The 27677-nt window shown below is 42.2% G+C and overlaps 1 protein-coding gene across 1 annotated transcript; it reads left to right on the forward strand.

The window, feature by feature from the left end:
* Positions 1-26308, forward strand: LOC139217621 (NLR family CARD domain-containing protein 3-like). Its single transcript, XM_070848994.1, has 8 exons — positions 1-73; positions 11317-11602; positions 11712-13503; positions 13599-13772; positions 14602-14775; positions 15224-15397; positions 16320-16366; positions 25209-26308. Exons 2-8 carry the CDS (start codon positions 11326-11328, stop codon positions 25748-25750), a joined length of 3180 nt encoding a protein of 1059 aa, XP_070705095.1. The 5' UTR covers positions 1-73; positions 11317-11325; the 3' UTR covers positions 25751-26308.
* The last annotated feature ends 1369 nt before the right edge of the window (positions 26309-27677 follow it).

Genomic DNA, 27677 nt, shown 5'->3' on the forward strand with positions numbered 1-27677 from the left:
CTCAGTGTTTCCTGCACACATGAAGGTTGAATATTGAAAGCGTCTGCGAGTCGACCTGAAGTCACTTCAGCAGGTAAGAAACGTACCAGAGGAATGTGTAACTGTTTGATCATCAGGATCACTGTTTGACTCAACTGTGGAGAGGTTTTAACAAATGATCTGGAAATATCCATTTGGTGCGACTGATTTATTGTGTAATTTTATACACTTCCGGCAGCCTGTTGCAGCAGCTCCCGCTAAATGTTGGTGTTTTCTTCTCTGTTATTGATTTTTGCACTGGTTGGCATTGTTTGGCATTACTTCTACATCGTGAATGTACATGTTATACAGTACAGGCCAAAGGTGGGACACACCTCATTCAATGCGTTTTCTTTATTTTCATGACTATTTACATTGTAGATTCTCACTGAAGGCATCAAAACTATGAATGAACACGTGTGGAATTGTGTACTTTACAAAAAAGTGTGAAATAACTGAAAACATGTCTTATTTTCTAGTTTCTTCATAGTAGCCACCCTTTGCTCTGATTACTGCTTTGCACACTCTTAGCATTCTCTTGATGAGCTTCAAGAGGTAGTCACCTGAAATGGTTTTCCAACAGTCTTGAAGGAGTTCCCAGAGATGCTTAGCACTTGTTGGCCCTTTTACCAAAGGCATAAAGTTACTGATGACACATTCTCTTTATATATTAAGTCTTCCAGTTCTGTGAGATTCCTGGGCCGTGTTGCACGCACTGCTCTTTTGAGGTCTATCCACAGATTTTCAATGATGTTTAGGTCAGGAGACTGCGATGGCCATGGCAAAACCTTCAGCTTGCGCCTCTTGAGGTGTGTTTAGGATCATTATCCATTTGTAGAAGCCATCCTCTTTTCAACTTCAGCTTTTTTACAGATGGTGTTATGTTTGTGTCGCATCTTCTCTGATGATGATGATGTGCAGTTGATGAAAGGAAACTTCCGCTGACAACGACTTAATGAATAAAAATAGGTTTATTGCAAAAAGGTCAGTTGTCTAACAGGCACCATGGAGGCCTGAGAAGACGTTCAGCCAATTGTAGGAACAGACAGCATAACCCCTAGCCAAATCTACTGCCTTTGTCCTCGTCTCCTCCTGAGCCCACTCTGTGGTAACATTATATACTCTTCTTGACCACCTAGCTCAGCATCTGGTGTCTTTGTTAAAATGCAAAGGAATGTAACATAAACATCTGCTTTTCTCTGTGTCCAGATAAGGAGGTAAAGGTCAGGTCACTCCTGCCTAGGTCATGCTTTCCCAGGTCTGATTCCTTTAGATAAACAGACACAAATGCCAAACTGACACAATCGTAAATAACACTCCTTTGATGCACCCACCAGATACCACATATTCCCCCCTTCGGGACTTATCTAGAGTCTCGAAAAAGGACAGAAGGGTAACACAGTCATAATCACAAATTATTGTTAACGAGTCACCTGATATCACTCACTGATCTCTTAAACATTCCCTTCCATATTCACTCATTAGAGCATAACCTTAGCAATACAGTAATTTTGTTGGAGTGTGAGAGCGAAAAACCCATCAGGCAGCCATCTTACTGATAACATCCTTCAAACACTTTAGACAGGAAAACTCTCTCTACAGTCCCTCTGCCCTAGGCGACTACATAAGGTACTCCAAGCCAATTGAAAAAAGAAAGAAGAAGGGTTTTGACAATGGTGGTGTAGGAACCAATGAAAGCAAATACACATGGGAAACTCAGAAATAAAAAATAAAAAGTGTCCAAAGTCCGGCTGGTCGACCCATCGCACCATTCAATGGACCTTTCCCTACCTAACCAATACTATCCCTGGACGTTAAAACAAAAAAGAACATCTGAGGTCCCACTGTATTCACATCTTAACAGAACATCCTACACAAAGAGTATTGAGTATTACCCATAGTTAGACAAAACTCCAGACATTATATACGGTCATTCAGACGTCATTTCTAATCTCATAATAACATACAAAGTAGCTATTGACATCACAGATCATAATACAATAAAACAAAATCCAATTTTGTACATTGTATAAGAACCATATTTCAAACTATTAAACATCCTCTGCATGATATGCTAATCCAAATTTATTACAATGTTCTTGTTCAGGGTCCCCATCCATGGTCACTGTCCATTTGTGAGTGTTTGAGTCCATTTTGTGCAGTAGGGATCCCTGGACAAGCAGTCACCCTCATAATGTTCTCTCAGCTATTGTCCTGAGAAGAAAGAAAACAACAACCAGTATCTTTTGCACATACATCAAATACAACAATATGTTGTCACTTCATTCTCATGATTTCACCATATTCCAATTTATGTTTCCATTTTCCAATTTTATGTTTCCAATTTATTCCCTTTCCAGTTTAAGCCTATATGTTGACAGATCTGAAGATCTTAATACGATTTTCCAACAGTCCCTTCATTTTATCATAAAAACCTTCTGTTGCAGATGATACACAACTGCTAAACACTATTTAATTTCCAAATTTGCAAAATTATTCACACCATCTTATCCAAATTATTCTCCCAGATTTATCCAAATTATTCTTCCAATTTTATTCACAAATTCTTTACCCTTGTCTCATGATACCTACTTATGACCTCATCTATCTGCTCAAGCAACTACAGTGTCCAAAATCCATACTCTTTTATAATCCTCTCCTAACTACCCCCCTTGCAACATGAGTTAGCTCATTTGCTTCCTGGATCATCAAACTTAGCAGATCTGTTGATGCTACCATCAGCCTTCATGCTTTCACCACAGACCAGTAGAATCTTGAATAGCACCTCATCCAGTCCATCTGCTCCTGTAACTGCTTTTGCAGCTTCATCAGCCACTTTATTGCCCTGTGTGACCTTTGACATGTCCTTTTTGTGAGCTACACTTAACTATAGCTGTTTCCTTCAGTTCCATCATTACATGCAACAATTTCATTATCTGAGCATAATACTACATAGAAGAACCCTCTGTTTTCTGAAATGCTCAATTTTTTCACAACATATGCAACTCCTGTATATACTATCACTCTCTTTCCTTCTGCCAACATACCTACTTCTATCTTACTTACTTATTCCTTCCTTCCACTTTTTCAACACAAACTTACTTCCCTGGACTTCCACTACTGAAGCTAAATCTATCCCTGCTGCGGTTTTAATAATCTTTAATCTAGTTGAGACTGCTCCTTCTTTTTGTTATCTTCCAGTTGCAGTTGACTAAGCTTCCTAAGAGTTTCCTGGTCCTGTTTTTTCTGATCATCTTCCTTTTTCCTACATAGCTCAACTTGATGTGCTATATGATCTGTGTAGACGCCTTTCGTCATACTCCCAAGACCAACCACTTCAGCAAGCTTACTCCTCACTGGCAGAGGCAACCCTTGTTGCAACTTCACTCGCAAAATTGACTGCTCCATTTGGTTTGCATCTGGATCTCGCCCTGTGATATTCCTCCACACCTGATGAGCTCTGGACACATAGGCCCTCGGGTTCTCCCGTGGCCCCAGTGGCTCAATAAGAATATTATCAGGGTGTACATTTGTCGGAAATGTATCTTTCAGTGTTCTCCACACTCGGCCTCTGCTTGCAGCAAACAACTCTGCGTCGTTCACAGCAGTCCTCACATAACGATTAAGTCCTGCCCTCTGCAAGATCTCTTCCATAGCTGAGACTCCAAGAAGATTAGCCAAAAGTCTCTTGATGTCTCCCATAGCAGGCTGCGTTCCTATCAAAACTTCCTCCAACTTCGAAATCCAAGGATGTGCTCCATCTTGAAGAATGGGCAATTTTTCAAGAATGTCTGACATATCTGTATTCTTCCAAGGCCTATACTCCAGATTCTGACCTTGAACAATCACTGGACACATCTTATCGGATTCCTGTCCCTTTCTTGGACGTAATACATACCCCAAAACACCTGATTTTGGAGACTTTTTCTTCCTTAATTTTTTCTCTATTGTCTGCAGCTCCTGTAATTGATTCTCCAGGACTCTTTGACTTTCCATACAGGTAGATTCTTCCAGGTCCAAAAGACATCTATCCATAGTAACCTTAACCTCTCTTAGAGCCTGCTGTCTTTCATCATCTCTCCCAGTACTAGATGCTGTTGGAAGGGAACATATAGGGTCCTCTGTGTCCAGGTCCTCATCACTGTCTCCTTTATCGCTCTCATCAGTGTCATTCCTTCCTGTAGTCATCCTCCTCTGTAATCTACATCCTCTTTTCTCCGCCTTAGCCAACATCCGCTTCACTGCTGGGACGTATCCACCAACAGCTCCATCTGAATCATCCTGACTTTCATCCCCCAGTTCCATCTTTTTAAATCTTGCTCCACTCAAACCTTCCAATTGTACCTTCTTCTGTTTGCTTTTAGAGCTTGGGTACGTTTTTATAGTTGTTTTAGCTTTTCCCATCTCTATCACTTGCTCATCCTCATCTTCAATGTAATAATTACCCTCCTGGCTAATTACTGGAAGCTGAGGATAAACATTAGCAAACTTCACCTTCTCCTCATAAGGTGGAGGCCTCTTTACTGGGGCTGTATGTGAGAAGGGTGCATTAACCTTTGCTACTAACTTTTCTGTTTCCCTTGTATTCTTTTCTATTTCTTCTATACCTCTTTCCCTTCTTTCTTTTATAGCTTGCAACCATTTCTGTCCCTCATTGTAAAACAATTGCAGAATGCCAAGCTCTCTCTTTCTCTTCTCCTTGCGTTTCTGTCCCTTCTTACCTTTCTTTTGCCCTGCCTTGTATGTAGATACAAGAATTTGCATTGTTTTAATGACATCCGGATTAAGAGTCCCTTCCACTGGCCAAGGTTGATCAATATCAGGCCAACGCTTACTCCATTTTTCTGACATCTTGGTGATACCTTTAATGAGTGGATTATTCTTTTGCACTAATTCAATTGGGGTTATTACTTTAGAACTTTTACCATCCATAGTTGATTAAACTATTTTTACCTGACTCTTCTTAAATCAAATTAGATCATGCTCAGACAATGAAACCCACATCAACAACTCTCAGCTATTTGAGCACACTCAACCTAAACGCCAGCAATCTGATCAAAATATGCAGGTGGATACTCGCAATTACTTTAAAAGAGTTCGTGGATAAAATGCACCAGATCAATTCAGTATCATCTGCAACCCTTGATATCTGTGAATCACCGTCAGGAGTGTTCTCCCCTGTTGTACACACATTATCTGTCAACATTTAGGTTATTGTATGCTAATGTTAACATTTCCTCTCCTGAAAATTTCTGTTTGAACAGCAACTATTAACCAACACCATTCTATTAATGTATCATTAACATAACACTTTAGAGAGTGTATACTCATTCTACTCTGAAAGTAAATATGTAATCAATCTTCAATCTAATATGGCCTTAAGTCTCTTCTCCTATTTCTTCATCTCTCTATCTTCCACAGAGAGAAAAGAACAAACAAAGGGGAAGGGCTCTCTTGCCACTCCTCCTTCTAAAAGAAGCAAACTAAATGGCCTTCAAAAATTAAGCAACTTCCTTTGCTCCGCCTCTTAAACTTAACCACAACTTCCAGTCTACTCTGACCATCAGAGAGTGAACATCTAGCTCAAACTTGCTTGAGGACCAGACAGACCCAGTTTAATGAGAAAAATTTGAGCAAACCTCCAAACAACCAAAATACAAACTTTGTCCTCTGACAACTAAACACCTTTCAGAAGTTATTCCTTTCCTTTATTTTACTTCTTAAACTCATGTCTCTCCATGCTTGTGTACCTAAAATGTCCTCACTGGTCTCTCCACTCCTCCACAGACTCAGTAAAGGCTCATATGCTTTATCAGATGTAAAAATGTCCTCTTATGAGGCTCATGTCTTCTCTTGTATGTACTAAGTCCTCTTATTCATAAGGCTCATGTGTTTTACAAACGTCCTCTTATGAGGCTCATAGAATTTACAAATATCCTTTTATGGGACTCATACTCATTTATCAATTATATAAAATGTCCCTTTATGAGAGGGCTCATACTTTTTTACCATTAATGAAACTAAAATATCTCCTCCTTATATCTTCTTAACCTTTCCTATAGTTAATCACACCATATCTATATCTATTTACTAACAATCCATTACAGCCAAACACATTGGTAACTTTTACACACCGCCTTCTACACACAACTGCAGTATCACTCATCAACCTCACACACACGCACTCACAGGATATCCAACAGACAAAAACTCCTTAACTGACAAACATCAATCCCCACAAAACATCAAAAGCGCTTGTTCCAAAACTTCTAAATCAACTAATTTTCCTCTATTTCCCTAAAAATTTCTTACTTTGGCCAAACTTCTTCAAAACTATTTGTCACCTTAACAAATGACTTCACATGCTCAGTGTACACTATTCTCTTCTGGGCTCTTTTCACCCTTTTTCACTTTTCTCAACTTTATTTTCTGTCTCTTCTGTTAGGCCTATATCTTCTCTTTATTTCTTCTCTTTTCCTTTATTTCTCTCTTCTCTTTATTTCTCTTGTCTTCCCTTTTTACCTCTTCTTATCTCTCTTTATATTTTGCCAATTCCTCTGGGCCCAGAGCTATTTATTTCCTCTTTTCCTTATACCAATTCAGCTATCTCTCAAAGCCAACTTTCACTTCAGTATCTAATTTACACATGTCTTACCGTTAAGAAGATGTGGGCCCTGTCTTCATTAATCTTGCATGGTTATTTAGCCTACTTTATCGTTACTAGTTCTGCTATTCTACACTTTTACTTCAACTTTTACTTCTCTTTTCTCTTTAACTCTTTAACTTCTTCAACTCTTATTTCTCCTTTACTTCTTTAACTTCAACTTTTAACTTCTTTACTTCTTTATCTCTATCTTCTTAATCCTTGCTTCTTTATCTCTATCTTCTTTACTTCTGTAGCTTCAACTTCTATTTCTCTAACTCTATCTTAATCCCCGTTTTACCCCAATTTAGACGGAATATCCCTCTCAAAATCAACACATCATCGTCCACACAGTTAAGTAGACAGTGCAGCCACCAGCAGCAGCACAACAGCTTCGATGTCCCAACCAGTGCCCCTCATATAGTGAGAAAACACTCACCTGACGTCAATGTAGGACAGGAGTTGGCCCAACGAAGTCTGTCAGCAACCAGAGCCACATCTGCAATCCTGTTCGTGACGCCAAATTTGTCGCATCTTCTCTGATGATGATGATGTGCAGTTGATGAAAGGAAACTTCTGCTGACAATGACTTAATGAATAAAAACAGATTTATTGCAAAAAGGTCAGTTGTCTAACAGGCACCATGGAGGCCTGAGAAGACGTTCAGCCAATTGTAGGAACAGACAGCATAACCCCTAGCCAAATCTACTGCCTTTGTCCTCGTCTCCTCCTGAGCCCACTCTGTGGTCACATTGTATACTCTTCTTGACCACCTAGCTCAGCATCTGGTGTCTTTGTTAAAATGCAAAGGAATGTAACATAAACATCTGCTTTTCTCTGTGTCCAGATAAGGAGGTAAAGGTCAGGTCACTCCTGCCTAGGTCATGCTTTCCCAGGTCTGATTCCTTTAGATAAACAGACACAAATGCCAAACTGACACAATCGTAAATAACACTCCTTTGATGCACCCACCAGATACCACATTTGCTTCCAGAATTTGTTGGAATTTAATTGAATCCATTCTTCCCTCTACTCGTGAAATGTTCCCCGTGCCATTGGCTGCAACACAACCCCAAAGCATGATTGATCCACCCCCATGCTTAACAGTTGGACACGTGTTCTTTTCATGAAATTCTGTGCCCTTTTTTGTCCAAACATACCTATGTTCACTGCGGCCAAAAAGTTCTATTTTAACCTCATCGGTCCACAGAACTTGTTTCCAAAATGCAACAGGCATGTCTAGATGTTCTTTTGCAAACTTCTGACACTGAATTTTGTGGTTTTCTGATATTTTTCTTGATCTTCCAGACCTTATCTTGAACTCCACTGTTACTATTAACTGCCATTTCTTAATTATGTTCCAAACTGAGGAAATGGGTACCTGAAAACACTTTGCTATCTTCTTATAGCCTTCTCCTGCTTTGTGGGCATCAATCATTTTCATTTTCAAAGTGCTAGGCAACTGCTTGGAGGAACCCATGGCTGCTGATTGTTGGGACAAGGTTAGAGGAGTCTGGGTATTTATAAAGCTTTGAAATTTGCATCACCTGGCCTTTCCTAACGATGATTGTGAACAAGCCATGACCCTAACAGGCTAGTTAAGGTCTGATACCTTGGTCAAAGCTATCTGAGAGCACAAATCTCCTGGGGTTCCCATTCTTTTGCAGGGTGCTTTTTCACTCTAAAACTGTACAAAACAAAAATAATACACTGACAGTGCTTAAAATATTGAAAAGAGTGTTTCATGTTTAACGTTATGCCTTTTGGAGATAATTTCATCTTCCACTTTCTTAACTGTTCACATTAACAGAAATTTTGACCAGGGGTGCCCAAACTTTTGCATGCCACTGTAGCTGATTGGTTCTTGCCATAATATGAATTCTAACAGTTGTCCAATAGGGCTGTCGGCTGTGTATCAACCTGACTTCTGCACAACACAACTGATGGTCCCAACCCCATTAATAAGGCAAGAAATTCCACTAAGTAACCCTGACAAGGCACACCTGTGAAGTGAAAACCATTTCAGGTGACTACCTCATGAAGCTCATTGAGAGAACACCAAGGGTTTGCAGCGCTATCAAAAAAGCAAAGGGTGGCTACTTTGAGGAATCTAAAATATAAGACATATTTAGAATTATTTCACACTTTTTTGTTAAGTACATAATTCCACGTGTTCATTCATAGTTTTGATGCCTTCAGTGAGAATCTACAATGTAAATAGTCATGAAAATAAAGAAAACGCATTGAATGAGTGTGTCCAAACTTTTGGCCTGTACTGTATATTATTATTATCAGTGGTATTATTGTTATTATTATTATTATTGTAATACATAATTTTTTATACATACTTTATATATATTTATATTTTTACTTTGTGTTTGAAGTTTATTCTTATTCTTTTGGAGCTGTGTGTTATTATTCTTTTTGGACTGATCCATCGGACCAATCCATTGGCCTCATTGACTGCTGGACTCTTTATTAGATTGTTTGTTCACTTACATTTGTTTATTTCAGTGAACTCTGTAAAGCACTGTGAGACAACTCTGTTGTGATATTGGGCTATACAAATAAATTGAATTGAATTGAATTGAATTGAATTGTAACAAAAAGCAATACCCCCCTGGGGATTATTAAAGGAATTCTGATTCTGATTCTGATCATGAAGTTCTGGAGGAGTATGGGAGCATTGTTTACACTTGTGAACAGCTGATGGCGTTACGGCAACCAGCGCTGCTGCTGCTGCTGCCTGGAGCGAGGCTGCACATCCTCAAGGAGCTCCGGAGGAAACGCAGGGGCTGCAGGGCTGGAGCCAAGCTCACGGCAAAGAAGAGGAAATACAAAAGAGAGTTCACCTGCGCCATTGTTGTTGCTGTTTACATCCCGACCGGACTGTACGCTCCTTCCCCAACAACAAGCCCTGGATCACCAGCGACCTGAAGGATCTTCTCAACAAGAAGAAGAAGAAGGCTTTTAGGGCTGGGGACAGGGATGAGTTGAAGAGGGTGCAGCGTGACCTGAAGGTGAAGCTGAGGGAGTGCAAGGACTCCTACAGGAGGAAGCTGGAGGCCAAGTTCCAGCAGAACAACACCAAGGAGGTGTGGGCTGGTATGAAGGATCACTGGCAGCGTGGAGAGGGCCAACGAGCTGAACTGTTTCTTCAACAGGTTTAGTTCACAGTCTCCTGCTGCCCCCTCCTCCTCATCCTCACTTCCCATGATGCTTCCCCCACTTCCCCCCTGCAATCCCACCCAGTGAGCCCCACAGACCCAACTCCCCCTTCACAGACAACTGCCCCAACTCCATCCCTGGCAGCATCAACCCCAGGATCATCAGGACCTGCACCAGCCAGCGGTCTCCTGTCCTGTGTCGCCTCTTCAGCCTGAGCCTGGACCAGGAGAAAGTACCAACACTGTGGAAGACCTCCTGCCTGGTTCCGGCGCTCAAGAAGTCGTCCCCATTGGACCCAAATGACTACTGACCAGTTGCCCTCACTTCCCATGTGATGGAGAGGCTGGAGAGGCTGGTCCTGACCCATCTGAGATCGCAGGTGAGACCATCACTGGACCCTATGCAGTTCTCCTACCAGTCTCATCTTGGTGTGGATGATGCTGTCGTCTACCTCCTGCAGAGAGCTCTCTCACATCTGGATGGTGTTGGGTGCACTGGAGAGTCACATTCTTTGATTTCTGCAGTGCATTCAACACCATCCAGCCTTTCCTGCTGAGAGAGAAGCTGCAGGTGATGAGTGTGGACGCTCCCACCATCTCCTGGATCACCGACTACCTGACAGACAGGCAGCGCTCCGTCTGATGTGGTGGTCGGTGGTACAGGAGCTCCACAGGGAACTGTGCTGTCTCCTGTTCTGTTCACCTTGTACACCTCAGATTTTAAACACAACTCCGAGTCGTGTCACTTACAGAAGTTTTCTGATGACGTGGCAGTTGTAGGGTGTATAAGAGGTGGAGGGTACGGAGGAGTACGGGGCTCTGGTGGGTGATTTTGTGGAGTGGTCTGGTCGGAATCATCTGCATCTCAACGTGGCAAAGACCAGGGAGATGGTGTTCGGCTTCAGGAAGAAGAGGACGGCTACACAGCCCCTGAACCTCCTGGGAGAGGACATTGCCACTGTGGAGGAGTACAAGTACCTGGGCATCCACACTGACAACGGACTGAACTGGAGGACCAACACTGACGCTGTGTACAAGATGGGGATGAGCCGCCTCTACTTCCTGAGGAAGCTCAGATCCTTCAACGTGTGCAGCAAGATGCTGGAGATCTTCTCCCAGTCTGTTGTAGGCAGCGCCCTGTACTGGGCGGTGGTCTGTTGGGGGAGCAGCATCAGAGCCGGCAACACCAACAGACTGAATAAATTAACTGACAGAAACTGATCAAGCTCTGTGACTGGCTGCAAACCGGACACTTTTGAAGTGGTGGTGGAAAGAAGGACCACGAACAAACCTGACCACCACTTCACCCACTACTGGACAGACAGCGGAGCAGCTTCTCAAACAGATTGATTCAGCTCCGCTGTCACAAGGACGGATACAGGAAATCTTTTCTGCCATTTTCTTAACATTGATTATCAACCTGTGCTTTCATGAAATGTTAAAATTATAAACTGCAGTATCTTAAAACAATCTTTTGTATCTTGACAGAGAGGCCAGATGGCGACACCTCAACAGGTCCTCTTGGGAACTTTGGAGGATTTGGGAGCCGAGGATTTTAAAAAATTCAAGTGGTACCTGCAGCAGAAAGGAGTCCTGGAAGGCTTCTCACCAATCCCAAAGAGTCGACTGGAGGATGCAGACAGGATGGACACAGTGGATCAGATGGTGAAGACCTACTGTATAAACACCATCAAAGTGACCAGAATGGTTTTGATTTTGATGAATCAGAATGATCTGCTGAAGAATTTACCAAACACCATCTCAGAACCTACAGGTAGGTCATTAAAAAGGGATATGACAATGTAAGATATTGTACTTTACATTTTGATGACTCATGTTTTCCCTGCCATCCTCTGAATTGTGTCTCATTTTAATTCATTCAGAGATTCTTTCCAAGTGCCAGCATAAACTCAAATCCAACCTGAAGAAGAGGTTTCAATATGTGTTCGAGAAAATCACAAAAGCAGGAAATTCAAAACTTCTACATGAGATCTACACTGAGATCTACATCATGATGGAAGATACGGGAGAGGTCAACATGGAACATGAGATCAGACAGGTTGAAACAGCATCTTGGAAACCTGCAACAGTAGAAACAACCATCAGCTGTGAGGACGTGTTCAAAGCCTCCGATGGAAGAGAGGAACCAGTCAGAACAGTGATGACAAAGGGAGTGGCCGGCATTGGGAAAACAGTCTTAACGCAGAAGTTCGCTCTGGACTGGGCTGAAGACAAAGCCAACCAGGACATACAGTTCATGTTTCCTTTCACCTTCAGACAGCTGAATGTGCTGAAAGAGGAAAAGTGCAGCTTGGTGGAACTTGTTCATCGATTCTTTAGTGAAACCAAAGACGCAGGAATCTGCAGGTTTGAAGAGTTCCAGGTCGTCTTCATCTTCGACGGTCTGGACGAGTGTCGACTTCTTCTGGACTTCATCAACAATGAGACCCTGACTGATGTGACAGAGTCCACCTCAGTGGATGTGCTGCTGACAAACCTCATCAGGGGGAATTTGTTTCCCTCTGCTCGCCTCTGGATAACCACACGACCTGCAGCAGCCAATCAGATCCCTGCTGAGTGTGTTGGCATGGTGACAGAGGTCAGAGGGTTCACTGACCCTCAGAAGGAGGAGTACTTCAGGAAGAGGTTCAGAGATGAGGAGCAGGCCGACACAATCATCTCCCACATCAAGACGTCCCGAAGCCTCCACATCATGTGCCACATCCCGGTCTTCTGCTGGATCACTGCTACGGTTCTGGAGATTCTGCTGAAGAACCCAAAGGGAGGAGAGCTGCCCAAGACCCTGACTAAGATGTACATCCACTTCCTGGTGGTCCAGTCCAAAGTTAAAAATGTCAAATATCATGGAAAATCTGAGAGGGATCCACATTGGAGTCCAGAGAGCAGGAAGATGATCGAGTCTCTGGGAAAACTGGCGTTTGAGCAGCTGCAGAAAGGGAACCTGATCTTCTATGAATCAGACCTGACAGAGTGCGGCACCGATATCATAGAAGCCTCTAAGTACTCAGGAGTGTTCACACAGATCTTTAGAGAGGAGAGCGGACTGTACCAGGACAAGGTGTTCTGCTTCGTCCATCTGAGCATTCAGGAGTTTCTGGCTGCTCTTCATGTCCATCTGACCTTCATCAACTCTGGAGTCAATCTGCTGTCAGAGGCAAAATGGTGGTCTAAACTATTTAGAGATACATCTAAACCCACACATTTCTACCAGAGTGCAGTAAAAAAGGCCTTACAAAGTCCAAATGGACACCTGGATTTGTTCCTCCGCTTCCTGTTGGGTCTTTCACTGCAGACCAATCAGAATCTCCTACGAGGTCTGCTGACTCAGACAGGAAGTAGCTCAGAGACCAATCAGGAAACTGTCAGATACATCAAGAAGAAGATCAACAAGGATCTGTCTCCAGAGAGAAGCATCAACCTGCTCCACTGTCTGAATGAACTGAATGATCGTTCTCTAGTGGAGGAGATCCAACAGTTCCTGAGATCAGGAAGTCTCTCCACAGATAAACTGTCTCCTGCTCAGTGGTCAGCTCTGGTCTTCATCTTACTGTCATCAGAAGAAGATCTGGACGTGTTTGAGCTGAAGAAATACTCTGCTTCAGAGGAGGCTCTTCTGAGGCTGCTGCTAGTGGTCAAAGCCTCCAGCAAAGCTCTGTAGGTGGATGGATCACTGGATATATTCATTTCTAGTCTTTATATTTCATGAAGAAGAAAGTCTACCATTGTGTTTATCACTGTCTCTTCCTCAGGCTGAGTGGCTGTAACCTCTCTGAAAGAAGCTGTGCAGCTCTGTCCTCAGTTCTCAGCTCCCAGTCCTCCAGTCTGACAGAGCTGGACCTGAGTGATAACAACCTGAAGGATGCAGGAGTGAAGATCCTGTCTTCTGGACTGGGGAGTCCACACTGCACACTGGAGACTCTCAGGTCAGAGATCAGCTGTTTGTTATCAGCTGATTAAAACGTTAGTTTACACTCAGGTTAATGCTGATGAGAAGACTCCACATCTGAGGGATCATTCTTCTCATAGAACTCTCTGTAAAATGGCATCAAACGAACAAAACAGGAAAGGAGTTGTAACTGTCACTCTGAATACTCTACATTGGTTTGTATAACTGCATCACTGTTTGTGTGTGTCTTTCTGTTTTTGATGTATGTCTATGAGCCAGCGACTCAGTAGATACTAACTTGTTCTCATTACCAGGTCGTCAAAGACACATCCCTCAGCGTCTGGTACTGAGGCACAAGGCACCCTTCAGCTGCAGCATTAGATGTTCAGAAACACTGATCTGGCCCTTCACTCTAAACATTCCTCACTCCCATGTCATCAAATGCTGACCTCTGTTTAGCTTCTGTATGAGATTCACAGGACTCTGACCTCGCCACAGGTCTACTGGACCTTCATCATGAGGCAAGAATGATGAACACCTGGTTAAAAGATGGTTTGGGTGAAACTGTCTCCTGGCTGAAAGTTCAGTGTCTGACCGATTCATCCATCCATCTATTCATCCATCCATCCATCCATCCAATCTGATCCCCTTCCTTTGCAGACTTTCTCACTATTTACACTATATTGCCCTCTAGCGTCTCGCACAGACACTTCAGGGTGCCTTGTTAGTCGGTATCAGACACAAAAGGGGTCGACAAAACGACAATATTTGATGACCTGGTAATGAGAACAGTCTGAGAATAGGTGTAGATTTTCTTGCAGTTCTTTTTTCATAGAGAAATTGTACCAACTCTTTCCTGATTCCAGGCTGTCAGGCTGTCTGGTCACTGAGGAAGGCTGTGCTGCTCTGGCCTCAGCTCTGAGCTCCAACCCCTCCCATCTGACAGAGATGGACCTGAGTAACAACGACCTGAAGGATTCAGGAGTGAAGTCCCTCTGTGCTGGACTGAAGCGTCCACACTGTACACTGGAGACTCTCAGGTCAGGATTCAGCCACATATCAAAAGGCCTTTTAAATCCTGCTTTACTTTCACGTCAGTGTTAAAGAAATACGGAACTTCTTAAAGACTGTCCTGATAACATGAGTGCAGCTGTGACTTGGTTGTTAAAACAGGTTGATGGTTTCATCAGTGACTCTTGCTACATATCAAAGATGCTTATTTCATTATTCCTAAGTCTGTTCTGTCCTTGAATCCTTGAGATTTCTTAGATTTCTGAAGCTGATTGATGGGGAACTTTTCAAACTAATGAAATGAAAACATCAAGACTATCATTAAGTTGTCTCTTTGTGTTGATGACTGGTACTTGACCATTTTGAAAACTAATTCCATGCTGTCATTTATGATTCTTCTTCTTGATATGATTATTTTTTAGGCATGTCCTCAAGATAGAGTAGGTGTAGATTTTGTGATATTTTTCCTGATTCCAGGCTGTCGTTCTGTCTGGTCACTGAGGAAGGCTGTGCTGCTCTGGCCTCAGCTCTGAGCTCCAACCCCTCCCATCTGAGAGAGCTGGACCTGAGTTACAACCATCCAGGAGGCTCGGGACTGAAGCTGCTGTCTGCTGGACTGGATGATCCACAGTGGAGACTGGAGACTCTCAGGTATGAACAGAGCTAAAACCTGGTGTTCGTGCTCTCAACAATCTGTGTGTGAATGTGTAATCTATACATATAAAACAACTTCCACAAATACAGAAAAAGATTTGTAAACTCAGATATTTTGCCAATATAACATGGATCAGAAAACATAAATTCCAGAAATAAAAACAATATAATTCAAAAGTAGTGTAACAAGTAGTTTAACACATTACTCTACACAGGCAGTAAGATTGTAAAGAAACGTATTACTTTCAAATGAAAGTAACATGAAATATTTTACATTTTGTAAGTAACTTTCCCAACATTGACACAGCAGACGTTGCATGCTGGGATTCTTGTGTTTGAGGCTTGTGTGAAGAAGTTATTCTGACTAACGGCACAGCAGCTGTTTGCTCGCCTGCTGTCGCTGCTGCAGCTTCCAGTCATCACTAGATACTGAAGGTTAAACATGAAGATAAGGGAGGGAAAGACGTCCAGCTTCCTTGTGCTGCTGCGTCAGAAGCAGAAGTATTTCTGAAGAAGCAGCACAAGCCCACGAGCATCCTCAGACAGAAGTGTGTGTGCTAGAAAGTCTCCAGAACAAATGAACACACACTAATAATCAGCGTCACATTAACGTGATGAAACACTGAACGCATCATTTATCGCTGGTTGTTTTCTCATCAGCTCGTAGAGACGGCGTGCTCTTACTTTGGTGGGACGTTTATCTGAAATTCAAGGATTCACAAATATCAGTTTGAAAGTTTTAATGTTGGGAAGACGTTCACAAACGCTTTTCATTTCTCTGTAGATTCATTTGATATATTCACAGGTTTTATTGTGGAAGTTGTGTTTTATTTGCAGAACATGTTCAGTAATAACACTGAGACAAACCATCTCTATAGAAATGTTCCTGTTTTCATCCTCTGACTGTTTCTTCCTGCAGGATGGACCACGGTGGAGAACACAGGCTGAAACCTGTTCCGTGGAAGTGTGAGTGTGGATTGAGACTCATTCATGAGAACAGAGCAGCTCGCAATCTGATGTTTAAAGATATTTACAGACTCCACACTGCAGCCTTCTAGTCAGCTACAGATGACAACCTGTCACTTTGTTTCTTTGACTTATGAACATTTAATAAATATAGATGCAATTAATCGTCTTTATCAATCAACCTCTCTTTATACAGAGCTAATTCATAACCAATGTTGTGACTGATACTGATCAATATGACTGGTACTGATCAATGTGACTGATACTGATCAATATGACTGATACTGATCAATGTGACTGTTACTGATCAATATGACTGATCAATGTGACTGATACTGATCAATATGACTGATACTGATCAATGTGACTGATACTGATTAATATGACTGATCAATGTGACTGTTACTGATTAATATGACTGATCAATGTGACTGTTACTGATCAATATGACTGATACTGATCAATATGACTGATCAATGTGACTGATACTGATCAATATGACTGATACTGATCAATATGACTGATCAATGTGACTGATACTGATCAATATGACTGATCAATGTGACTGATACTGATCAATATGACTAATACTGATCAATATGACTGATCAATGTGGCTGATACTGATCAATATGACTGATCAATGTGACTGTTACTGATCAATATGACTGATACTGATCAAGATGACTGATCAATGTGACTGATACTGATCAATATGACTAATACTGATCAATATGACTGATCAGCGTGACTGATACTGATCAATATGACTAATACTGATCAATATGACTGATCAATGTGGCTGATACTGATCAATATGACTGATACCGATCAATGTGACTGATACTGATTAATATGACTGATCAATGTGACTGTTACTGATCAATGTGACTGATACTGATCAATATGACTAATACTGATCAATATGACTGATCAACGTGACTGATACTGATCAATATGACTGATCAATGTGACTGATACTGATCAATATGACTGATACTGATCAATATGACTGATCAATGTGACTGATACTGATCAATATGACTGATCAATATGACTAATACTGATCAATATGACTGATCAATGTGACTGATACTGATCAATGTGACTGATACTGATCAATATGACTGATCAATGTGACTGATACTGATTAATATGACCGATCAATGTGACTGATACTGATTAATATGACTGATCAATGTGACTGTTACTGATCAATATGACTGATACTGATCAAGATGACTGATCAATGTGACTGATACTGATCAATATGACTAATACTGATCAATATGACTGATCAACGTGACTGATACTGATCAATATGACTGATCAATGTGACTGATACTGATCAATATGACTGATCAATGTGACTGATACTAATCAATATGACTGATCAATATGACTAATACTGATCAATATGACTGATCAATGTGACTGATACTGATCAATGTGACTGTTACTGATCAATATGACTGATCAATGTGACTGATACTGATCAATATGACTGATACTGATCAATGTGACTGATACTGATTAATATGACTGATCAATGTGACTGTTTCTGATTAATATGACTGATCAATGTGACTGTTACTGATCAATATGACTGATACTGATCAATATGACTGATCAATGTGACTGATACTGATCAATATGACTGATCAATGTGACTGATACTGATCAATATGACTGATACTGATCAATATGACTGATCAATGTGACTGATACTGATCAATATGACTGATACTGATCAATATGACTGATCAATGTGACTAATACTGATCAATATGACTGATCAATGTGACTGATACTGATCAATATGACTAATACTGATCAATGTGACTGATCAATGTGGCTGATACTGATCAATATGACTGATCAATGTGACTGTTACTGATCAATATGACTGATACTGATCAAGATGACTGATCAATGTGACTGATACTGATCAATATGACTAATACTGATCAATATGACTGATCAGCGTGACTGATACTGATCAATATGACTAATACTGATCAATATGACTGATCAATGTGGCTGATACTGATCAATATGACTGATACCGATCAATGTGACTGATACTGATTAATATGACTGATCAATGTGACTGTTACTGATCAATGTGACTGATACTGATCAATATGACTAATACTGATCAATATGACTGATCAACGTGACTGATACTGATCAATATGACTGATCAATGTGACTGATACTGATCAATATGACTGATACTGATCAATATGACTGATCAATGTGACTGATACTGATCAATATGACTGATCAATATGACTAATACTGATCAATATGACTGATCAATGTGACTGATACTGATCAATATGACTGATACTGATCAATATGACTGATCAATGTGACTGACACTGATCAATATGACTGATCAATATGACTAATACTGATCAATATGACTGATCAATGTGACTGATACTGATCAATATGACTGATACTGATCAATATGACTGATCAATGTGACTGATACTGATCAATATGACTGATACTGATCAATATGACTGATCAATGTGACTGATACTGATCAATATGACTGATCAATGTGACTGACACTGATCAATATGACTGATACCGATCAATGTGACTGATACTGATTAATATGACTGATCAATGTGACTGTTACTGATCAATATGACTGATACTGATCAAGATGACTGATCAATGTGACTGATACTGATCAATATGACTAATACTGATCAATATGACTGATCAACGTGACTGATACTGATCAATATGACTGATCAATGTGACTGATACTGATCAATATGACTGATACTGATCAATATGACTGATCAATGTGACTGATACTGATCAATATGACTGATCAATATGACTAATACTGATCAATATGACTGATCAATGTGACTGATACTGATCAATGTGACTGTTACTGATCAATATGACTGATCAATGTGACTGATACTGATCAATATGACTGATACTGATCAATGTGACTGATACTGATTAATATGACTGATCAATGTGACTGTTACTGATTAATATGACTGATCAATGTGACTGTTACTGATCAATATGACTGATACTGATCAATATGACTGATCAATGTGACTGATACTGATCAATATGACTGATCAATGTGACTGATACTGATCAATATGACTGATACTGATCAATATGACTGATCAATGTGACTGATACTGATCAATATGACTGATACTGATCAATATGACTGATCAATATGACTGATACTGATCAATATGACTGATCAATGTGACTGATACTGATCAATATGACTAATACTGATCAATATGACTGATCAATGTGGCTGATACTGATCAATATGACTGATCAATGTGACTGTTACTGATCAATATGACTGATACTGATCAAGATGACTGATCAATGTGACTGATACTGATCAATATGACTAATACTGATCAATATGACTGATCAGCGTGACTGATACTGATCAATATGACTAATACTGATCAATATGACTGATCAATGTGGCTGATACTGATCAATATGACTGATACCGATCAATGTGACTGATACTGATTAATATGACTGATCAATGTGACTGTTACTGATCAATGTGACTGATACTGATCAATATGACTAATACTGATCAATATGACTGATCAACGTGACTGATACTGATCAATATGACTGATCAATGTGACTGATACTGATCAATATGACTGATACTGATCAATATGACTGATCAATGTGGCTGATACTGATCAATATGACTGATCAATGTGACTGTTACTGATCAATATGACTGATACTGATCAAGATGACTGATCAATGTGACTGATACTGATCAATATGACTAATACTGATCAATATGACTGATACTGATCAATATGACTAATACTGATCAATATGACTGATCAGCGTGACTGATACTGATCAATATGACTAATACTGATCAATATGACTGATCAATGTGGCTGATACTGATCAATATGACTGATACCGATCAATGTGACTGATACTGATTAATATGACTGATCAATGTGACTGTTACTGATCAATGTGACTGATACTGATCAATATGACTGATACTGATCAATATGACTGATCAATATGACTGATACTGATCAATATGACTGATCAATGTGACTGATACTGATCAATATGACTAATACTGATCAATATGACTGATCAATGTGGCTGATACTGATCAATATGACTGATCAATGTGACTGTTACTGATCAATATGACTGATACTGATCAAGATGACTGATCAATGTGACTGATACTGATCAATATGACTAATACTGATCAATATGACTGATCAGCGTGACTGATACTGATCAATATGACTAATACTGATCAATATGACTGATGACCAAAATGGCGCCGCGCTAGTGGCTGCCTGTCGCAGCAGCTCTGTTGTTAGTTAAGTTGTTTGTCTCGTTTGCCTGTTTGTCGACTAATTTTTTTAGTCTTTTTTTTGCTGCTAGTTGTTACACACACTGGGTGCCAACATGTGCGTCAGAACTGTTGTGCTGGCCCTGCTTTTTCTGCTACTTGTCACCTGGCTCATTACTCCAGCAGTCACCGAGTCAACAAGCAGCGGACGCTCCATTGTCTACACACGTGAACAGCTGTTAGCCCTCTGTAGCACAGGGAAGCTAACCGGCTACAGGCCCGATGTTACCGATGACCTCAAGAGAAGGAGAAGAGGTCGCCGCTCGGGTGCTAAGTGCCGGAATAAGAAAAGGCGCTTCAAGCCTACTGTCCCCGCCATCATCACCGGGAATGTGAGATCCATCTCCAACAAGATGGATGAGCTAACGGCACTAACACGGCACCAAAGGGAATATCGGGAATGTAGCATGATGCTGTTCACGGAGTCCTGGCTAACGGAGCAAACACCGGACTCCAACGTCACTCTGGACGGGTTTCAGCTGATACGGACAGACAGGACTCGGGAGAGCGGCAAGAGAAAGGGAGGGGGGCTTGCTGTGTTTGTGAACGATAGATGGTGCAACCCTGGGCACATTACCATCAAGGAAAAACTTTGCAGTGGGGACATTGAGCTGCTAGCCATTAGCTTGAGGCTATATTACCTGCCGAGGGAATTCTCGCATGTTATCGCGATAGCAGCGTATGTCCCTCCATCTGCTGATGCTGACTCGGCCCGTGATGTCCTCTACTCGAGTGTAAACAGGCTGCAAACACAGCATCCACAAGCCCTCCTCTTAATTACCGGGGATTTCAACCATGCCTCTCCCTCCTCCATACTGCCAACATTCAGCCAGTATGTCACCTGCTGCACCAGAGGAAATAAAACACTGGACCTTTTCTATGCCAACACTAAGGAGGCATACACATCATCCCCTCTCCCCCCCCTGGGAAGATCTGATCACGACCTAATACACCTCCTCCCCTTGTATAAGCCTCTCGTGCACAGACAACCAGCAGTCACCCGCACAAAACAGATCTGGTCCGAAGAGTCGATGGAGACTTTAAAAGACTGTTTTGACACCACGGTGTGGGATGTGTTCTGTGAGGACCACAGTGAGGACATTGACAGTCTTACCAGCTGCGTCACGGACTACATTAATTTCTGTGTAGACTCCACCATACCCACCAGGACAGTAAGACTGTTTGCAAACAACAAACCATGGATTACTCCGGACATAAAAAGCCTACTCAAAGACAAAAGGAGGGTTTTTAAGTCAGGGGACAGGGAACAGATGAAGAGTGTGCAGAGAGAACTGAGGAAGAACATCAGAGCGGGAAAGAGTAGCTACAGGAAGAGGATGGAAGAACAGCTGCAGCAGAACGATGTCAGGGGGGTCTGGAGGAGTTTGAACACCATCTCAGGACGTAACAACTCCAGACCTGCGCTGGACATGGATCAGGAGTGGGTGAACAACCTGAACAGGTTCTTCAATAGGTTTGAACAACCAGCCACCCCTCCCCCCACTCAACCAGCCCTGCTGCAACTTCCCCCGACTGGAACCCCAGCTGCTCAAAAGACTCACACCTCAAACCCCCTACCTGCTGCTTCTCTACGACCCCCCTGCCTACCATCTACTCCACAAACCCCCCTCCCTGTGGCCCCCTCACAGCCCCCCCACGCACTCACTGCCCCCCCACCCAGCATGGTGCTCTCCACAGCCCAGGTAGAGAGAGAACTGGCCAGGCTCAAGGTCAAGAAGGCAACAGGTCCGGACGGCATCACCTCCAGGCTCCTCAAATCCTGCTCTAGGCAACTGTGCAGGATCGTGGAGCATATCTTCAACATGAGCCTGAGGTTGCACAAGGTGCCACAGCAGTGGAAGACATCTTGCGTGGTACCGGTACCCAAGTCATCTCGTCCTAGTAACTTCAACGACTACCGTCCAGTGGCCCTGACATCTCACCTGTCAAAAACCCTAGAGAGGTTGGTCCTCCACCACCTGCGCCCCCTAGTGAGCTCATCTGCAGACCCGCTGCAGTTTGCGTACCAGCCAAGCATTGGGGTCGAGGATGCTGTCATCTTCCTCATGCAGAGATCACTGTCTCACCTGGAGGGATCCGGAAGCACTGTGAGGATCATGTTTTATGATTTCTCCAGTGCTTTCAACACCATTCAGCCAGAACTCCTGAGGGGCAAACTGGACCGTGCAGGAGTGGGCCACCAACTTACAGCATGGCTAGTGGACTTCCTGACCAGCAGGCCACAGTTTGTGAGGACAAAAGGCTGTGTGTCTGATACGGTGGTCTGCAGTACGGGGGCACCACAGGGGACCGTCTTGGCTCCTCTCCTCTTCACCCTATACACAGCAGACTTCACACACCATACAACAAACTGCCACCTTCAAAAATTCTCTGACGACTCAGCCATCGTCGGTCTCATCAACAACAGAGACGAGGAGGAGTACAGAGAGCTGAACAAAAACTTCGTGGACTGGTGCCAGCAGAACTGCCTCCGGATTAATGCCGGAAAAACCAAAGAGCTGGTAGTGGACTTTCGTCGGCACAAAGACCCTCCCTCTCCGGTGAACATCCAGGGAACGGACATAGAGATTGTGGACTCTTACAAGTACCTGGGTGTTCACCTCAACAAGAAGCTGGACTGGACTGTTAATACTCAGGCACTCTTCAAGAAAGGCCAAAGCAGACTCCACCTGCTGCGTAGACTGAGGTCTTTCGGAGTGGCGGAGGGCCTCCTGAGGACTTTCTATGACTCCGTGGTGGCATCAGCCATCTTCTACGGTGTGGTCTGCTGGAGCAGCAGCATCACAGCAGCAGAGAGGAAGAGACTGAACAAACTGGTGGACAAAGCCAGCTCTGTCCTGGGCTGCAGCCTCGATCCTGTGGAGGTGGTGGGTGACAGGAGGATGGTAGCGAAGCTGTCATCAATCATGGACAATGTCTCCCACCCCCTACATGAGACTGTAAGAGCCCTGGAAAGCTCCATCAGTGACAGGCTTCGTCACCCACGATGCTCCAAAGAAAGGCATCGCAGGTCCTTCCTCCCTGCTGCCATCAGACTTTACAACCAAATCTGCTCCCAGTAGACCAAAGACCAAGAAAAAGGAACAAGTGCAATATTTCATATATATTTATATATTTATATTTTCCCCCATGTGCAATAGCCTTTCTATCACCTCATTCTTTCACCATACATTATTTTTTTTGTATATACTGTACATGCAAACATACATATATTTTATATTTTTTATTCCCTTTCTTGTATGTGTGAACTGTATCCTGTATGTGTGAATCAGAACTGCTGATGACTTGAAATTTCCCCATTGTGGGATAAATAAAGGAATATCTATCTATCTATCTATCTGATACCGATCAATGTGACTGATACTGATTAATATGACTGATCAATGTGACTGTTACTGATCAATATGACTAATACTGATCAATATGACTGATCAACGTGACTGATACTGATCAATATGACTAATACTGATCAATATGACTGATCAACGTGACTGATACTGATCAATATGACTGATCAATGTGACTGATACTGATCAATATGACTGATACTGATCAATATGACTGATCAATGTGACTGATACTGATCAATATGACTGATCAATATGACTAATACTGATCAATATGACTGATCAATGTGACTGATACTGATCAATATGACTGATACTGATCAATATGACTGATCAATGTGACTGATACTGATCAATATGACTGATACTGATCAATATGACTGATCAATGTGACTGATACTGATCAATATGACTAATACTGATCAATATGACTGACACTGATCAATACGGTAACAGTGAAAAACACGGAAAAAAAAAAAATTCACTATGTGAATAATAATAACAGGACTAATATCAGTAAAAAGATCCTCAGCAGTGATTCATGAAGTCAGAGAACCACAGCAGGAGAACCAGGACCTGTGGATCCTGGTCCTGGTTCTCCTGCTGTGGTTCTCTGGTTCCTGTGGATCCTGGTCATGGTTCTCCTGCTGTGGTTCTCTGGTTCCTGTGGATCCTGGTCCTGGTTCTCCTGCTGTGGTTCTCTGGCTTCATGAATCAGTGCTGAGGATCTTTCCACTAGTTGTAGTTCCTAAATATGGTCACTAGTTCCTGTGGTTCTATGTTCTCTGTGGTGGTCGGATCACAGAAGGTGTCCTGACATTTAAATATGATGTAATCAGCCCCACAAACTGTCATCAGTCATTGATCACCAGATCTTCTGCATCAGCTGAGTCCTGAGCCGTGACTGAGCAGAACCGGTTCACGCAGTGTAGAAGAAGAAGAAGGAGGCTCCAGCTGCTCGACCCTGAATAAACTAAAGTCAAAGCCAACAGTTGGATCAGCTGATAACCTGCTGCTGTTTGGTGTCTTCTTCTCTCCATCAGATTCCTGTGAACTCTCAGTGGACACAAACACAGTGAACAGAAGGATCAAACTGTCTGACAACAACAGGACGGTGACACTGGTGAAGGAGGAGCTGCAGCCATATCCTGATCATCCAGAGAGATTTGAGGACTACTGTCCTCAGCTGCTGTGCAGAGAAGGTCTGACTGGTCGCTGCTACTGGGAGGTGGAGTGGAGAAGAGAGGTGGATGTAGCTGTGAGTTACAGAGGAATCAAGAGGAGTGGAAACATTGAGGACTGTTGGTTTGGATTAAATGATCATTCCTGGAGTCTGATCTGTTCAGGTGGTGGTTACTCTGTCAGGCACAATAACAAAGAAACAACCTTCTCCCTCTCCTCCTCCTTCTCCTCTGGTAGAGTAGGAGTGTACTTGGACTGTCCTGCCGGCTCTCTGTCCTTCTACAGAGTCTCCTCTGACTCACTGATCCACCTCCACACCTTCAACACCACCTTCACTCAGCCTCTGTATGCTGGCTTTGGCTTTTGGTGGCCTGGTTCCTCAGTGTCTCTGTGTTCTCCATAGGAGGGAGAGTCTCCTCCTGTTTCCAGAAACACTTTCAGTATGACCAGCTGATCACTGTGATCACACAAACAACTGAATCTGATCAAGTTACTGTTTCTCTCCTGTCACTTTAGAGCTCTTCTCTGTTGTTTGACGGTCCCACGTTCTGCTCATCTCCAGGTTTCTACTCGTATCTGGATCTCCTCCTAGAACACGTTTACATGGTTTTGGGACCTTTGAGGACACTTTCAGATGTGATTAACGGGAGCTGCTCGTTTTGCTTATTTTGGTTTGAAAGAGTTTTAAAATGTGAGTCTGAGAGCTTCTCTTCAAACTGACTGTGTTCACCTTTCAGTGTTCTGCCTGCAGGAACAGAAATCTCCCCGTCGTGGGACTAATAAAGAAATATCTTATCCTACAGAACACATTTATCTTATCAAGGTGATGATTATTTCTTCAGGTGTAGAAATGTTTCAGCACTTTTCGTGTAAAGAGCTTAATACCTTTGTCTGATGCACGTGATGATGAATCTGATATGATGTTACTGTTCATATAGAAAATAAACCTGTATGTTTGCTGTTTCCCAGTCATTGGATGGTTTGGATGGTTAAACACACCTGATCGGCCTGCTGGTGTGGATGATGTATAAATATGGCAGCTTTAATCAGACTTCAGCAGCAGGCAGTGAGTGTGCAGGCGTAACCACTTCGACACAGTAAAACATCGTCTTCCTCAATTAGAAAACCTTTAATATAACAGGAGAAAGTTCTATCAGAAATATGGAAATACAACCTTTAATAACCAAATGAATGAAACTAAAGCTGGTACAATAAATCTTTTTTGCACATTCAGTAAATAATAATACATAAATATGAATTATTATCATATACATATATATTTATAGTATGAAACTAAATGTCTGTGAAGATTCTCAGTCATCCAGCTCATAGTTATTCCACAACTGGACTTGTCCAAGGAATTAAATCAAAGTCTGAAGTCACTAGAAGAAAGGTGTGCACACACAGCAAGATCTTAATCTGCATCATAACGGGCAAATATTTGTCCAAAATAAAAGCACCTCCAGTATTGATGTGGTCTGACTTTATGTGATCATTACTTAGTAAATAAATAGACCACATGGTTTTGACAAATGTGGAAGAAACTAAATATCTTGACAATACAATAATTATAATCATTATGATAATATAGAACATTATGACAATTTAATCAATCAATCTTTATTTATATCGTGCCACAGAGCTGTAGTTGTAGTTGTAGGAGGTGACTGCAAACTTTTGCTGGGTCCATTTGGATACTTCCTTGGGCCACGATGTACCCCAGGAATGAGACGGAAGAGGCATGGAACTCTGAGCACGTCATTAAGTTCAAGCTTGGCGAAGATGGAGCAGTTCAAAGGCAGACGAGATGGTAAATGGTCTGTATTTGTATAGCGCCTTTCTAGTGATTTCAACTACTCAAAGCGCTTTACATGACATCCTCATTCACCCATTCACACACACATTAGCACAGGAGGGATCTAATTAGGAGGAGACTATTCTTTCATACGCATTCACACACTGAAGCCAGGCTTCATGGATCTCCCAGCAGGGGATGAGGAGGGGCGTATGCCTGCAGCCAGAGAGTCATTGACGTAGGTCTCCATGGCCTTTCTTTCTGGGGCAGATAAGGAGTACTAAAGTGAAGTAGTAGTAGAAGTGCCGGGTAGGAGGTCAATCGCACAATCATAGGGACGCAAAGACAATCTGGCAGTGAGTGAGTGGACCGGAGCTGCTTAAATGCTGGCTGGATGATGAGTGGAGATGAGACACAGCTGGGAGCAACAGGTGGAACTGATCAGTAGATGGGGGGGTGTGGCAAGGTGGTGAGAGAGACAGAGGTGAGAGGGAATCTCACAGCAGGCAGGAGAGCATGACTGAGTGCTTGTGGT

Source organism: Pempheris klunzingeri, chromosome 18 (genome assembly GCF_042242105.1).
Source record: "Pempheris klunzingeri isolate RE-2024b chromosome 18, fPemKlu1.hap1, whole genome shotgun sequence".
In the NCBI taxonomy this organism is placed as follows: domain Eukaryota; kingdom Metazoa; phylum Chordata; class Actinopteri; order Acropomatiformes; family Pempheridae; genus Pempheris; species Pempheris klunzingeri.

Bases quoted from the DNA above. Each gene is read 5' to 3' on its own strand.
- LOC139217621 (XM_070848994.1), top strand. From the start codon at position 11,326: ATGGCGACACCTCAACAGGTCCTCTTGGGAACTTTGGAGGATTTGGGA. The intron at 13,773-14,601 runs GTCAGAGATCAG...TCCTGATTCCAG, and splicing joins TGCACACTGGAGACTCTCAG to GCTGTCAGGCTGTCTGGTCA. The intron at 15,398-16,319 runs GTATGAACAGAG...TTCTTCCTGCAG, and splicing joins TGGAGACTGGAGACTCTCAG to GATGGACCACGGTGGAGAAC.